The following is a 13,327-nucleotide window of genomic DNA, read 5'->3' as shown; positions in this document are numbered from 1 at the left end:
GACAGTTTAAATAATCTCCATCATGTTTGTACTTAGAGACTGCAGTCTGTATTTATGCACCTCGTAGACACTCACATCTGTCACAGCCAGACTGAGTTCATCTCTGCTCACTTCTACACGAGTCCTTCCAAAGCAAACAGCGCGCCGTGTTCACCTTTAACATAAACACACCAGGATGGAGTCCACTGAAAGCCATTAAAGCCAAAGTTGGGGTAACTAGGGGGGGCTTGTATACATTGACATTTTCAATGTTTGCAATGACGTTTTAGTCAGCGTTAATAAAATCAAACTTTTTCTCAAGCAGCCACATCTTTGGCTGATCAAACATGACAACTGATGTGATTTTTAAAAAACGTTGCAACACCGATTATTTTAGGCCCAAAGTCTGTTTAACCTCAGTTTCTCTTTGTCCTTTGGTCTTGGCTGAAGCTGGAGTGACGTAATGGATTGAGACAACACATGTCTGATTGATCACCAGTCACTTGAGCTGAAGACTGGAACAGGCAGCTCACCGATGTCTTCCGTCCTGTCCTTCTGCCGAATACATTACAAGATGTCTTAATGCTCTTTAAAGCCAGCTGCTGAATTCCAGATGCATTCACAGTTGATTTGCTCACTTGTCAGACTGCACATGTTGAGGTGCAGATGTGCATGCTGGTGTACACACACACACACACACACACACTCAAGTATAGCTATAACGTAAAGACACATGCACAGAGACTGACACTTCATGGCCGTCTGAGCAGCTGATTGCAAGGTGGGTCTTAGGTGGTGGGGGGGTGGGGTATAGAACAAGTACTACCAAAGAGTACTACCACAGGGGCGTCACACCTAATCTGTTATTTGAGATGTGTATCTGAAGTACTGCCAGCTGTAAGTGAAGTTGATTGTTCATTGAAAACAACTTTATGAAGGAAAGGACACGAACCAACACCGACTGACGTCACCACCCTCGTTTTTGGAAGACAAAATGTGCATTATTATGTTTTTCACTCCCCTTCCCTCCTCCCTCCCTCCCTTTCCATGTTCTCGACTTTTCTCTTGCAGGCCACAAGTGTTTGATTCGCTGTCTGGCCGTGCATATAAATGTGGGAGGGAGAGAGGGAGGGAGAGAGAGGGGGAGAGACCTGAGGCGCTTGGAGATCGGAGGTTCATCCTCACGGACTGAGGCGCACGTCGTCGCTCCAAAGCAGAGAAGCTCAGACGTCCTCGCGGACCCCTGAAGTGGATTTTATCTGCACCTCCAAACACTGCTTCGTTTTGCTTTCTCCCTCCGCGTGTTTCCCAAAGTTGGGATTTTTCCTCTTGGAGCTGGTTTTGACGCGTTTGGTTTGGTGAAGATGCGTCGAGGCGCAGCGGTGCTTCTCCTGTTGGTGGTGGCCGTGCACGTCCTGCGCACAGAAGGTACACGTGAAGCTTCATTCTTGGGTTCCTTTGGTACAAGCTGGCGTTGTAATTTGTTTGCGAGTTGAGGTCGTTCTAATGTTGATGGAACGGAAGCACAAAACAGCAGCTGGAGACGTGCACGCCGCTTTTCCCGTGCGTGCACGGAGAGAATTACACGCAAAGTTTGTGAGTTGTTGCCAAAGTAAAACCGATTGAGAAAACAGCTGGGTGTTTGCGTAACTGTTCTCAGAGTAATTACGTTCTATGTACCAATAAATCATCGATTTAAAACGTGAACTACTGTGAAATGGTGTGAAAATAAGATTTCATAATGAGACTTTATTCTGAAACGAGAGCATGAAGCTCACGCGTGTAACTGACAGTCTGTAAAGCGGGATGAAGAGCCTTTGTGATGTAAATCAGAGTCTGAGGAGCACGTTTTGATCCACAACATCTTGCATAACTCACATTGTGTAAATGTACTCACATCCTGTAGCAGCAGGAAAAGCAAATGACTTCCAAGGTCACTTCCGTTTCTCCCACTTCCAAACATGAAATGGCTTGTTGTGGAAAACCACGGGTGATTGGGGGAATGTCTTTTGGAAGAAGACCCTCTGTCCTCACACGCAGGTCCTCTGGGCTTTGTGTGGACTTAATGGTGAGGGCAGAAAGCAGCTGATGGAGGAAGGAGACCTTGGAGAACCTCCCATCACAAACGTACGACACACACTCGTTTCCTCCATCAAGTGAAGGACCTGGAGAAGATGTCTGGATGAAATAGAAACTCATATCACTGACCTTTCAAGTACGAAACGTACGTCACATGCGTACCTATTTCTTTTCGGGTAACAACTATGCAGATTGAAAGCGTTTTATACTTCATTGAATCATAATTGATCTCTTAGGACACCTGCTGATCTTGTACCTTAGTGTGTGAGCACATGCATTAAGCAGTGGACGGTGCGGTGGAAGTTTGACCGAATAAAGGGGGACCTACAAAGAGACATTTGTCTCTGCGGGTTTTAATCTGCGCAGAAGGACCGAGCTGTTCACAACCCACCAACTGCCCCGCAATCACGCAGTAAATCAGCGCACACATCACAGGGAGACAATGGAATGAGACAGAGATGCACAGAGAGGGGTTTTCGACCAGTGGGACTTCCCAAGGCCGGGGGGGGGGATTGGAACTCTGCTGATAAGCCTTTATACGACAGTGGGAGGCGAGCTTGTGGCTGTCGGTGTGTGTGATGGACTCGGTCTGACTCACCTGTGCGTTTCTTTTCTCCACAGCCTATAAGTGCAGGTGCACCAGAAAAGGGCCGAAGATCCGATACAAGGACGTGCAGAAGCTGGAGATCAAACCCAAACATCCCTTCTGCAACGAGAAGATGATATTGTGAGTCAAACTTTTTCTAGTCTTGAATGTTTATTTCCTTAATGACCTTCGACCTCTTCTTCTTCTCTTGCATTGTCCCCCCCCCCCTCCCCCTCCATCTCCTTCTTTTCTCTACCTTTGCTACACGTCATAATATGTGTGTTGGTATAGTGTTGGTTCCTTTTTGACACTCAGATAAGCTCCTCGAGAAATATTTGGTAGTCGAATAATCACAACATCCTGTCGTCTTTGCTTAAAGCACGAGGATTTACAGTGTGATGATTGACTGATGATTCAAGCCCCCCCTCCCACAGAGGACTTCTCTACTCTTTGGAAAGGTGGGGGGGACAGAAACACGACAAACAAGCTTCCAGAGACATTTTGTGTAAAAAAGTTCTGCTTTGCTTCACTTACAGTTTGACTTTTTGGAATGCAGCACGATAACTAGGCCTCTCCTTCCGGAGGGGGGGGGGGCAAACCCACGCACGAGTATCCCGGGGCGACGGGAGGGAAAACTTTGAATAAATCAACTCTTAACGTTGTACACAGCCGGCAGTGTGTAGGATATCTGTTCTTCTACTACGACCTCCGGGGCTGGAGCTTCACACGTAGCCAGAAACACGAGCTGTGAGTTCCGTGTGGAATTCATTTGAAGTTTGATGTGACATGAAGGGCTGGCAGATGGGGATGTTATGTCAGCCCCCCCCCCCAACCCCCTCCTTGTGTTGAAGGGACGAACTGTGCTGCCTCCTGCTGGTAGATTAGCATTCTACACAGGAAGTCATCATGTGGGTATTACGTTGTTCTTACTCAGGCTTCTGGCCTGTAAATCTGTTTTTATAGTAGTATTAGGTTGGTATTTATTATTGTATTATTACAGATGGATTGGATGGATTCCATAGGTTTCAGTATTATCAGTGTTGCAACAGTTAGTCCATGGCTTTAATATTCTATTAGATAATGGATAGAAACGCACAGAAGTACAGAAATAAAAATATTTTTTTTGACTATGCAGTCAAATATGTAGTTTGAGTGATTGCAAAACTAAAAACAAAACAATAATGGCTGGAAATGGTCTGCTCTGTGCCCCAGGTCTGTGTGTGTGTGTGTGCCCTGATTTGAGTCTGCTCTATTAGCATGAGCTGGGGGCCACCTGCAGCCGGTGCCCGGTGAAAAATGACGCTCAGCGGGCTCCGGAAAGCCACAGAAACCAGGAGAGTCGGAGAGAAATGAGCAGAGTCCCCTGTGGCCTCTGTGGGGGCCGCTTGGCATTCTGGGAAAGCGCCCCTAAAGCACACACAAAAGCGCAGAGCCACAAAATGACCCCGTTGGCTCCTTATTTCTTTTCTTTCTCTCCCTTTTCATTTTCTTTTCAATTGAAGGGTTTTTTTCCTACTCGATCTCTTTCATATGCCTCTGCACCCTCTTTCCATTCCTCACTCGTTATTCATCTTATTGGTGACCTTTCTAAAAGTAATGATCCCACACCATAAAAACAAGTTAAAGTGCCGCATACAAGACGTTACCAACCGGCATTATGGGCAAAATGCAATAATTCATTTAGGAGTCATATTATATCATCTTAACGTTTGCAGTGAAGCCCCCACCCCCCCCCCCCCCAACCCAACCCCCCCTTATGGAACATTCTGCTAGGCCCGTCAGCCAGGTGAACGATAATGAAGCTCAAAGCGACTCAGTTCTCCCACAACACAACGCGGACGTCTGCCTCCCCGGGGCCAAACAAAGTGGCCCCTGAATGAGCAGGAAAGCAGATGCAAACCTCTCTGACCCGAATCTTTAGAACTATTCAATGCGGCTTTTATTATATTTTTTATTGAGACTCGAGTCTTTTCTCCCCCAGTCAACTCATTTAGCATTCATGCTCCGGCGAGCCTTTGAGTGTGTCGGGGACGCAGAGGCCCCACGGCATGCTGGGTGTTTTTTTTGTTGTTGTTGTTTGGCCTGAATGTGCCACATGCAGGCGGACTCTCCGTACCGCTGCCTCGAGCCGGGGGTTACAGAGCCACCGATTCACATTTCCGAGTGGCAGCTCCAACTTGGCTCCTGTAGATCTGCACCTTCTCGTAGTAGGAGTCAGTATTCGTAGTAATAATCGTCTCTCCGCACACAATCCACAGCCTAATTCAACTCTTTTTTGGAACCACGTTATTTTTGTTGATAAAAATCTTCCTCTAAATCAATGTACATAAGCAGGTGCTTTCCGGCGCTATTATATTGCATTACATACTATTTTTTACGAGTGATGAGTTTGTGTTCTTGTAATTTGATATTAACATTATTGGTTTTCCTGTCTCGCCCCCCCCCAGTGTGACGATGGAGAACGTGGCTCGGTTCAAAGGGCAGGAGTATTGTCTCCATCCCAAACTCCAGAGCACCAAGAACCTGGTCAAATGGTTCCGCATTTGGAAGGATAAGCACAGGTAACAGTTGAGTGTCATTGAGTGTCTTAGTTGAACAAATATTCTCATAATATTGTCAGGATGCGGCTACAAATGACTATGACACATTAATGACCGTGTGTTGTGTAACAGTTTTCATCTAAACTAATAAATGCTACAATTTATCTACCCGGCGCTGGTCAAGACAAAAGACAGCACAAGTAAATATTGGATTAATATTCTTCACATGGGAAGACGATCAACTTAAATGAACGCTAATCTCACTCCAGCTGCGTGACCCCAATGACGCAAATGTTGGCACGTAGCATCATGCTAACGTTCGCGCGTGACGCCTGACGCACACATCACAACACCGTGGGGGGGGGGCAGATCTCCACGACTCTCTCTGCTCCGCCTCTGTTGTCACAGGCGTTACTCTGTGGAACTCTATTGGCTTGTTTTTCTGGAATGCCTCCACTCTTGGTGAGGTCAGAGGTCAGAGGTCAGGGTCAGCCACAGGAAGAAAAAAAACAGTACAGAGTAACATTTGCAGAGGGACTGTGTGGGTTTCAGGGTGATTCAGTGTCCTCCACTTGTAGCCACGAGGACAACACGTGGGACAGACAAACTAAAGGACAACCCAAAAAGAGATTGACTCTCCTTCTGTTTCCTCCTCAGAGTTTATGAAGCCTAGAACCTCGGCACACGTGAGGCAGAAGACATCAAATCCACCCGGACTGTTGGTTTTTGTTGCAAAGTACAGGATGTTTTCTGCTTTCAAACTGTACTTGTTGCCCTCTTCTGAGATCTGTCAGCGTCTGCTATCTATATACAGTATATCCATGTATATATACATATATAGGTATAGTTAGTCACTCACCACTCCCGTCTTTACAACCAGAGTAATAAAGTCAAATAGTGTGAGGGGGGCCGCCATCCGTGTTCACTGACTCGATGGTTTGTCCAGTTCTTACTTAAACAAACTTCTCTTTCCAAGTCAAGAATGTGTCAATGTGAAGAAGCTTCCGGTCTCAAAAGGTTAAATACAGAGAGGGTGTTTCCGTTGTTCAGACTTTCAGTGCTCCGTATTCACCGGGACACCTTCAGGAGTCCAGATGAAGCTCCTCAATAAATCAGACTCTACATTTTCAGTGTGTGGTGACGTATAATACGTATAATAAGTCGCTATTGTTCAGTCAGGGCGAGACGCTCTACCACTGTGTGTGTGTGTTTGCCATGCCCATGGTACTCATGTGTGTCAAACAAACAGTAATCAGCTTCACCAATTCTGTAAAATATTGTCCAATTAACAGTCAGAGAGTAGTTTAAATAGATATTAAAGAATGCAAATAGTTTGCATCTGTGGATTTTGACCTTTGAAGTTCATTAAAAAAACTCATTGTCTCAACTCATGTCATTAAATAGAGTGAGAAAGCCACACTGTCTTAAAATAAATGTGTAATGAAGCAATATGTCATAGAAACTGCCCCCATGACCATGATGGTGATAGTCGACAAATATCCCATGGGAATATTCTAAATCAATTAAGTCAGTCAATTAACACTTTTACATTTATATAAAAGTATTCAGGAATTACTGCTGACATTCTCAAAGATACATCAGGCATTAGATACGTCAAATGCTCATTATGGGATGGATTCACTGTTGCTGTTCTTTCTTTTCATTTTTTCCTTCATTGACAATAACAAAACTGAGAATATTATGAGACAATTTAAATGGGCTGTAAACTGTGTCATTATTTTATGGTGATGATAGTCTGCTCCTTTACCTTCGTATCTTTCCTCATGTTCATCTCTTCAACAATAGCTGTACAATGATTCTATGCTGTGGATGCACTTGGTAACAATGACTGTTGGCTGTTGTTTGTTTTGTAACCAAACAGAATTCACTCACAACTATGTCTGCATATATACAACATCACCACGTCATCTTTACCTTTTGAGCAACGTGTTTTACTATTGTTTTATATCTTAAATATCAGCATACATAGAGAAGCATTTTGTAAAAGAACCAGTATAGCCCATATGTTAGTGAGAATGCATTCATCTTTAGACTACAGCATTATGTATATTGAATTACTGCATTATAGTTTTTTTTTTTTCCCGCTATTTAAATCTTGGTTTGGTAACAAATATTTCGAGGGTGAATGTTTGGACCCGACTCGTCAAACACACAGCTAAACATTCCTTTGAGTGTAAAACAATAAACGCAGCAATAAAGTGTCTATAGAGCAGCTGGTGTTTGGCATCTGATTGATGGTTTGAACGGAAACTGAAACAGAGGAGAAACGATGCTGTGCAGATGTGCAACGAGGAAGATGAGGGGAGACAAGTTGTCCACCCGGTGGCAGTGCAGACCCGCCGATTCAAATCAGGCCATGTAGCAATGCATGTGATAAATACACCATTGGGGTTTGCACACAAATTGTACACATTGAGTAATATATGAAAACGCTAGAAGAGGGAGTTTCCTGGGGAGCGCTTTAAAAAGTCAATGACAGTAGATATTTCAGTTTCAAATTTCAGATCAAAGTTTTACTGACATACTGAATACAACTACAACAAATATTTAAATGTTTTGGAGAAAAATACTGTTGAGTACTTAAATTATGTAAATTATGTATTTGTTTTCCAGTTTTTTCCGGTAAGCTGTGAATCTTCCCATGGATTCCTATCTCAACAAAAATAATACATGATGCAAGTGTCTGTTAAACGTTGAAATGTGCAAAGTCACAAGTTATGTAGTGATGAAGTAAAAGGTAAAACATTTACACAGAGGTGTCAAACGTATTCACATTCATTACTCAAGTAGAAGTATAGATACTAGGTTTTAAAAATACTTTTGTAGAAGTGGAAGTATCATATACTTAAGTAAAAGTTTAAAAGTACTAGTTTTAAAACTACTTAAAGTAAAAAAGTAAAAGTATTGAAAGGGAAAAAAAATGTCCATTAAGAACAAACAGTCCGTCAGTCCGTTACAACACGATGGGAAGGTGCCTTCAGGTCACGTGACCTGCCGGATGACGGAAACATGGCGACATTCAGAGAGGCGACGCTACAACAGAGGGACACACGTATAGACCCGCATGCTGTATGACTTAAACAAAGTAAAAAAAACCTGCTCCAGTGACGGCTAAATGACACGAGTCAGAGGACACACACGTTGTTCCCATTGATCAGACTGCAGTGTCTCCCCATGGTTTACTACTTCGTGGGGGGCGCATCGCTTTTATAGTGATGGGGAGCGGTCGGTTATCAAAATATTGAACAAATACAGAATCCCTTAGTGTTCATTTCTAAAGCCTCGCATTAAGACATACGTCACTTTATTGAAGACGCTGCGCTACTTGCAGGTCGCTTCCATGTGGGGCCGACCCATGGTCATTAAGACTCATTCAACGTTACATGGACTTTGCATGAGGAGGAGGAGGCGGGTTCATGTCGCTAAATACCAACTGAGATCAACCAAAGGCGACCACCGATCTGCCCCCTGAAAAAGATCCTTCACCACTTTACGCACCCAGCGTCACTCTGATTTGCGTCATGTGATAAACCAATAAGGTGTCTGGATGGTAAATGTTTACACTTCTCATCCAACCACAATCAAATCCACGCTATCCCGACGGCGCTATTTATCGGATAGTTTTTTTGTGTTTTTGGTGACAAGCCGGAAAACAATCCGAAATTAAATAGTAACGAGGCGAAGTAGAAAGTACAGATATTCGCGCGAAAATGTAAGGAGTAGAAGTAAAAAGTCGTCTGAAAAATAAATAGATAGTATAGATACCCAAAATTTCTACTTAAGTAGAGTAACGAAGAATTTGTACTTCGTTACTTGACACCTCTGCATTTACGTTTGTGGTTTAGTGAAGTAAAGGTAAAATACAATATAGATACTGATGCAAAGCACCTGGGAATGATAAAATGAAGATATTTCAAGGTAACTCTCTAATTTGTGAATTATTAAGTGAGTTCATTTTTAAATCAGACACAATTTTCTCTGGCGGTGTCCGTTAGATTAGTTGTCCCGGACTGTCCGCTAGGCGGGGTCACTCTCTGGCAGCTGTCTCCCGCTGTGTTCGGAGAAAGAGGGGCGGGGCTTGTATTTGGCAGGTTCGTCCCTTGAGGGTGTGTGTGCGCGAGAGAGAGAGAGCGAGAGAGAGAGAGACTCGCTAAGCAACGACCTGCCAACGCGCATCAGAGCCAGTCCGAGCAACAAAAAAAGAAAAACAGGAACCACGTTAATCTCGAGTGCCTCTGCTATGTTCCCGACGACATTTCTGCTTCGTCTGCTGTGATCTCTTGCAAGTTGCCATCTCTCCGGACGTCGGCTCCAGCAGAAGATCCAGACGTTGATGCATCTCGCTGCGCGTCGCTGTTAGTTTTGACCCGGTAAGGTACCCCACCCCCCATCTCCCCCTCCCCCCCGCGAGCGACCATTAGCTCGCCCTGCTAACGTCGTCTCTTTCTGGTTCGCTCAGCATCTTCTCGGCTAAGTGCTAGCCGGCTGAAGCTAACCGTGTCTTCCGCTCTGCGGTGTCTGTTTTTATTTTTTATTTATATTTCTGTGAACAATGGCCTCCGTGCGGTCCGCGAACACATCCGCCGCGGTCGCGTCTTCGCTTAGGGGCCGATGTCGAGGTGCGCGGCGGCTGTTTTCGCGGTTTGTTGCTTCGTTTGTGTTCATCGGGAGCTAACGGCTAGCTGCTAGCCACGGAGGCAGTTCCATCACATCCGCGGCTGCTCGCAGGCACTGAGGAGAACCGGTGTGAATGGCCAAGTCATTGGGTGGGTGGGGGGGAGACAAGTCCTCTTGTTTCCCTTTCTTTGGTACTATGGACGTGTATTGTAGGCGTGGGGTGGTGGTCCTGCGTGAGGAATGTGAGACCCGCTCCGGGTCACCTGGTTCGGGCGGTTTTTGGTTTCGGAAAAGGTGCCATTGTGTTGTTTCGGGTTCTGGTTCTTTTGAGAGCGGCCGTTGGTTTCGTTTACCCCGACGTCCCGGCGGCTCGGTCACCTCGAACCATCTCGCCCGAGTCGTTTCCTGCTCAATGGATTAGTTAGTGTAATTGTTGATGTTCTTTTGTAAGTCCGTTAGTGGGCTTTCACTTTGATTTTCAATCCTTTGCACATTCCATAATCTTATCCCCGGCCATTAGGACGGATACAGCGGAATATAGGCATGAGTATACATTACAAACGAATGCATACTACACGCACGTGTACTAACAGGCGCGTGTACTAACACGCACGTGTACTACACACATTAAACATTTCTCTCCACGCGCACTCCACATTCGGATAAAGTAGATTAAAGATAAATGAATTTTTTTATAGTTGATTTTGCAGCACTGCAAATGATTTAATTATTGCTACTTGCAGGCAACGGTAGATTGGGAAAACCTAATGATGAGGAATCGTGGAATAATAATTTCTTATTCATATTGCATGTTGTAAACTGACTGAAACAAAACATCTTTTAAGTTGTAAGGAGGTGTGCGACAAATACGAAAAAAAGACATACTTTTTCAAAAAGACTAAGTCATAGCAAGCATGGAATAAACTACAATTAAGAATGACCTTGAGGAAGTTATTAATGTACTATAAATAGCTGTTGATTATAGTGCAGCAGCTTCCGCTTATTAGTTAAGGAATCTCTGACATTACGCTTCAGCTATATTTATGTGACTAATTTGCACTTCGTATAACAACTTGAATTTAACCTGATGCTATTTTGCGGAGTACTCTCGATCAATGGTCTTATCTGAGGCGCTTATGGAAAACCGTTCCTATATCTTGGTAAAGCTTAACCTGATAAACACTAGGTTGTTGTGTAAGAGACAGCGGATACGTCTAAAGACTGGAGTAAAGGTCAACTTTGCAGCGATGCTGAAGCTGGAAAATGTGAGTCAGCTGCTGTAATGTTCGCTGGATTGATGGATTAAAACAGCGATCTCAACCAGAGCGACAGTCCCACAATGAATTCTACCTTCACGTGGCTTATAATGTCAGGTTCGATGTGGTTAAAGAGGTGGTGATTTTACTTTATGGTTGTTCTTGTGAGATAATAGAATTGTTCTATTCTGAGACGTGTTTATCAATATTTTGTTCTGCTGATATATATTTGGGTACACTGACATAAAGGGAGAATTCACCTCAGGGCTGTGGAATCAAAGTGCATTAGCTTTGGCTAAATTTGGTTTATTATTGATTAATGTGACTTAATTAATAGGGGGCGTCTTAATTTCTTAGGTCCTTATATCTGGTCAAAGTATAAAAACTTCAGATTCAAGGTTGGGCTAAACAACCTCTACCGTTTTCTTTCTCTAATGGATTAAAATACCAACTGATTATAAAATCCGATCAAACCATTGACTGACTAATCATTCAATCTCCAGCTAGGTGTGTTCCACTCTCTCTGTGTGCATGCACTTGGATTAGCATTTATTCTCACTAGGTGTACCGTAGCTGAACCTGCAGTCTTTTATGTGATGGATGTCACGTATGCGCATACCAACGGTGTCAAAACTCTCACGCCTCCTGCCGTCTGAGATGGGACTCTGTACGTAAGCCGACCCATAGTTTTTATATGGAAGGAAAACACACACACACAGCAGTGTCATAACCACACAGCAGTGTGAGGTCCGTGCAGACGGCGTGAACAGGGTCCATGTTAAACCAAATGTGATCCAAATGCCTCTTTAAAGCTTCACCCGCACTGGCAGACAGATTACCAGATTTAATCTGTCTGCGTGGGTTCACACCTGGATGAAAATAGGTTTCATAATGTCACCGTCTAGTGTTTCAAAATACAATTCACTTTTTTACAATTCAGCCTTTAACTAGAATGAACATGATGACAAATATGTCGAGGAGTAATCAAAGCAGTGGAATTGGACAGAAGTCCAGAGATGAAAGCAAAGAGATATCCCACCACATATCAAGAAGCCTTGGAGCTTCGTGTTCTCGTGTACGTTGACGCAAAAGGGGCCTGAGGCAGCTCCCTGACCTGGGCCAAAGATTGTGTAAAACGGAGTGAGTCCATTAGGCAGCTGAAATAACAAAGGCTTCTACCGTTAAGAACAGTCCTGCATTCACGTGATCTTTCCCAAACAACATCAGCCCAACGGGGACGCTTCACTGCCCCGTCCCGTCCTGGAGCTTACAAATACTGCAATACGTCCTTTAAACATAATAAGACAAAACGGTGTTGGGTTCATTTGACTTGCTGTCCCTTGCACTTCTATTGATCAGTTCATCTGAGAAGAATTGGCCCATTTATCATTGATGTTGTGAAGCCAGATGAGGGTCAGATTTAAGAGATTTGTCAGCTGGTAAAGCTGTAACTACTATTGTTCCCCTTATTATATCTGAAATCCTCTCTTAAGGGCACTTGTGTAAATGTTCAGCATCTGCCGAATGCTTCACGCAAAGGGAGAGATCATAAGTCACATGACTGGCAATACAGAATAAAAAAAACACCATCTGCGAAGCCGCCCTTTCCTCTCCTGCTTGGTGGAGGTTTGCATTAGATTAAGTCTGTGGTTTTCCCCTCGAAGGTATTTTAAAACGTGTGATTGGAAGATCCAAGACCAAAACATCTTCCTTACATTGGTTTTTATGCATTTTATGACAAATATCTATCAGCATATTGGTGACCAATTTTCTGGTTCTGTATAAATATAAATCTAATAGATTCTGCTCTATTTAAGTTCCATCAAAAAGCAGATACCACAGCGAGACAGAAATCCCAGTGTTGACACCGAGTGATGCGCGCTCACCAGGTTGGGTCCATTAGATCCATCCGTCCTGGCTCAGACTCGGCTCTATAGAGCGGCTTGGCTCACGTGGATCAAAAGTATCGAAGGTGATCGAAGGCAGCCGCCGCCGCCCTGGAGCCGTTTAGGCCCCCCCCCCCCCTCCCCTGAGGGGTCGATGACTCCAGTCGCCGGTTGAGGAATCGCTGCACTTTCTCTCCTCGGCGAGTCGGGAAGTCGGGAAATAAACCCGGGCTCGTCTTCAAAATGACCTGAGCTGAAATTCAGCAGGGCGGCTGACAGCCCCGGAGTCCGTGCGTCGGTTAGGAGAGCCAGTTCTACCAAACCCCCATTTTGAGGAGCGCTCTGCTTGGACGGAGAGTCATT

At 44.4% G+C, this 13,327-nt stretch overlaps 2 protein-coding genes across 4 annotated transcripts in view; both read left to right on the top strand.

The window, feature by feature from the left end:
- The first annotated feature begins 1,103 nt into the window (after positions 1–1,103).
- cxcl14 (chemokine (C-X-C motif) ligand 14) lies at positions 1,104–7,417 on the top strand. Its single transcript, XM_037461756.2, has 4 exons — positions 1,104–1,407; positions 2,680–2,785; positions 5,092–5,205; positions 5,842–7,417. Exons 1-4 carry the CDS (start codon positions 1,344–1,346, stop codon positions 5,855–5,857), a joined length of 300 nt encoding a protein of 99 aa, XP_037317653.1. The 5' UTR covers positions 1,104–1,343; the 3' UTR covers positions 5,858–7,417.
- Positions 7,418–9,306: 1,889 nt separating this feature from the next.
- The window catches only part of fam13b (family with sequence similarity 13 member B), a 37,672-nt gene continuing 33,651 nt past the window's right edge, over positions 9,307–13,327 (top strand). For 2 of the 3 annotated variants that reach the window (XM_037460518.2, XM_037460517.2), the window contains exon 1: positions 9,307–9,575. The gene's annotated coding sequence lies outside the window, so the exon portion shown is untranslated. The remainder of the gene's footprint in view (positions 9,576–13,327) is intronic. The other variant, XM_037460520.2, reaches the window with a different exon arrangement.

This window comes from Pungitius pungitius, chromosome 2, assembly GCF_949316345.1.
Source record: "Pungitius pungitius chromosome 2, fPunPun2.1, whole genome shotgun sequence".
Taxonomy (NCBI): domain Eukaryota; kingdom Metazoa; phylum Chordata; class Actinopteri; order Perciformes; family Gasterosteidae; genus Pungitius; species Pungitius pungitius.
This window is presented reverse-complemented; position numbering and strand designations above follow the sequence as displayed.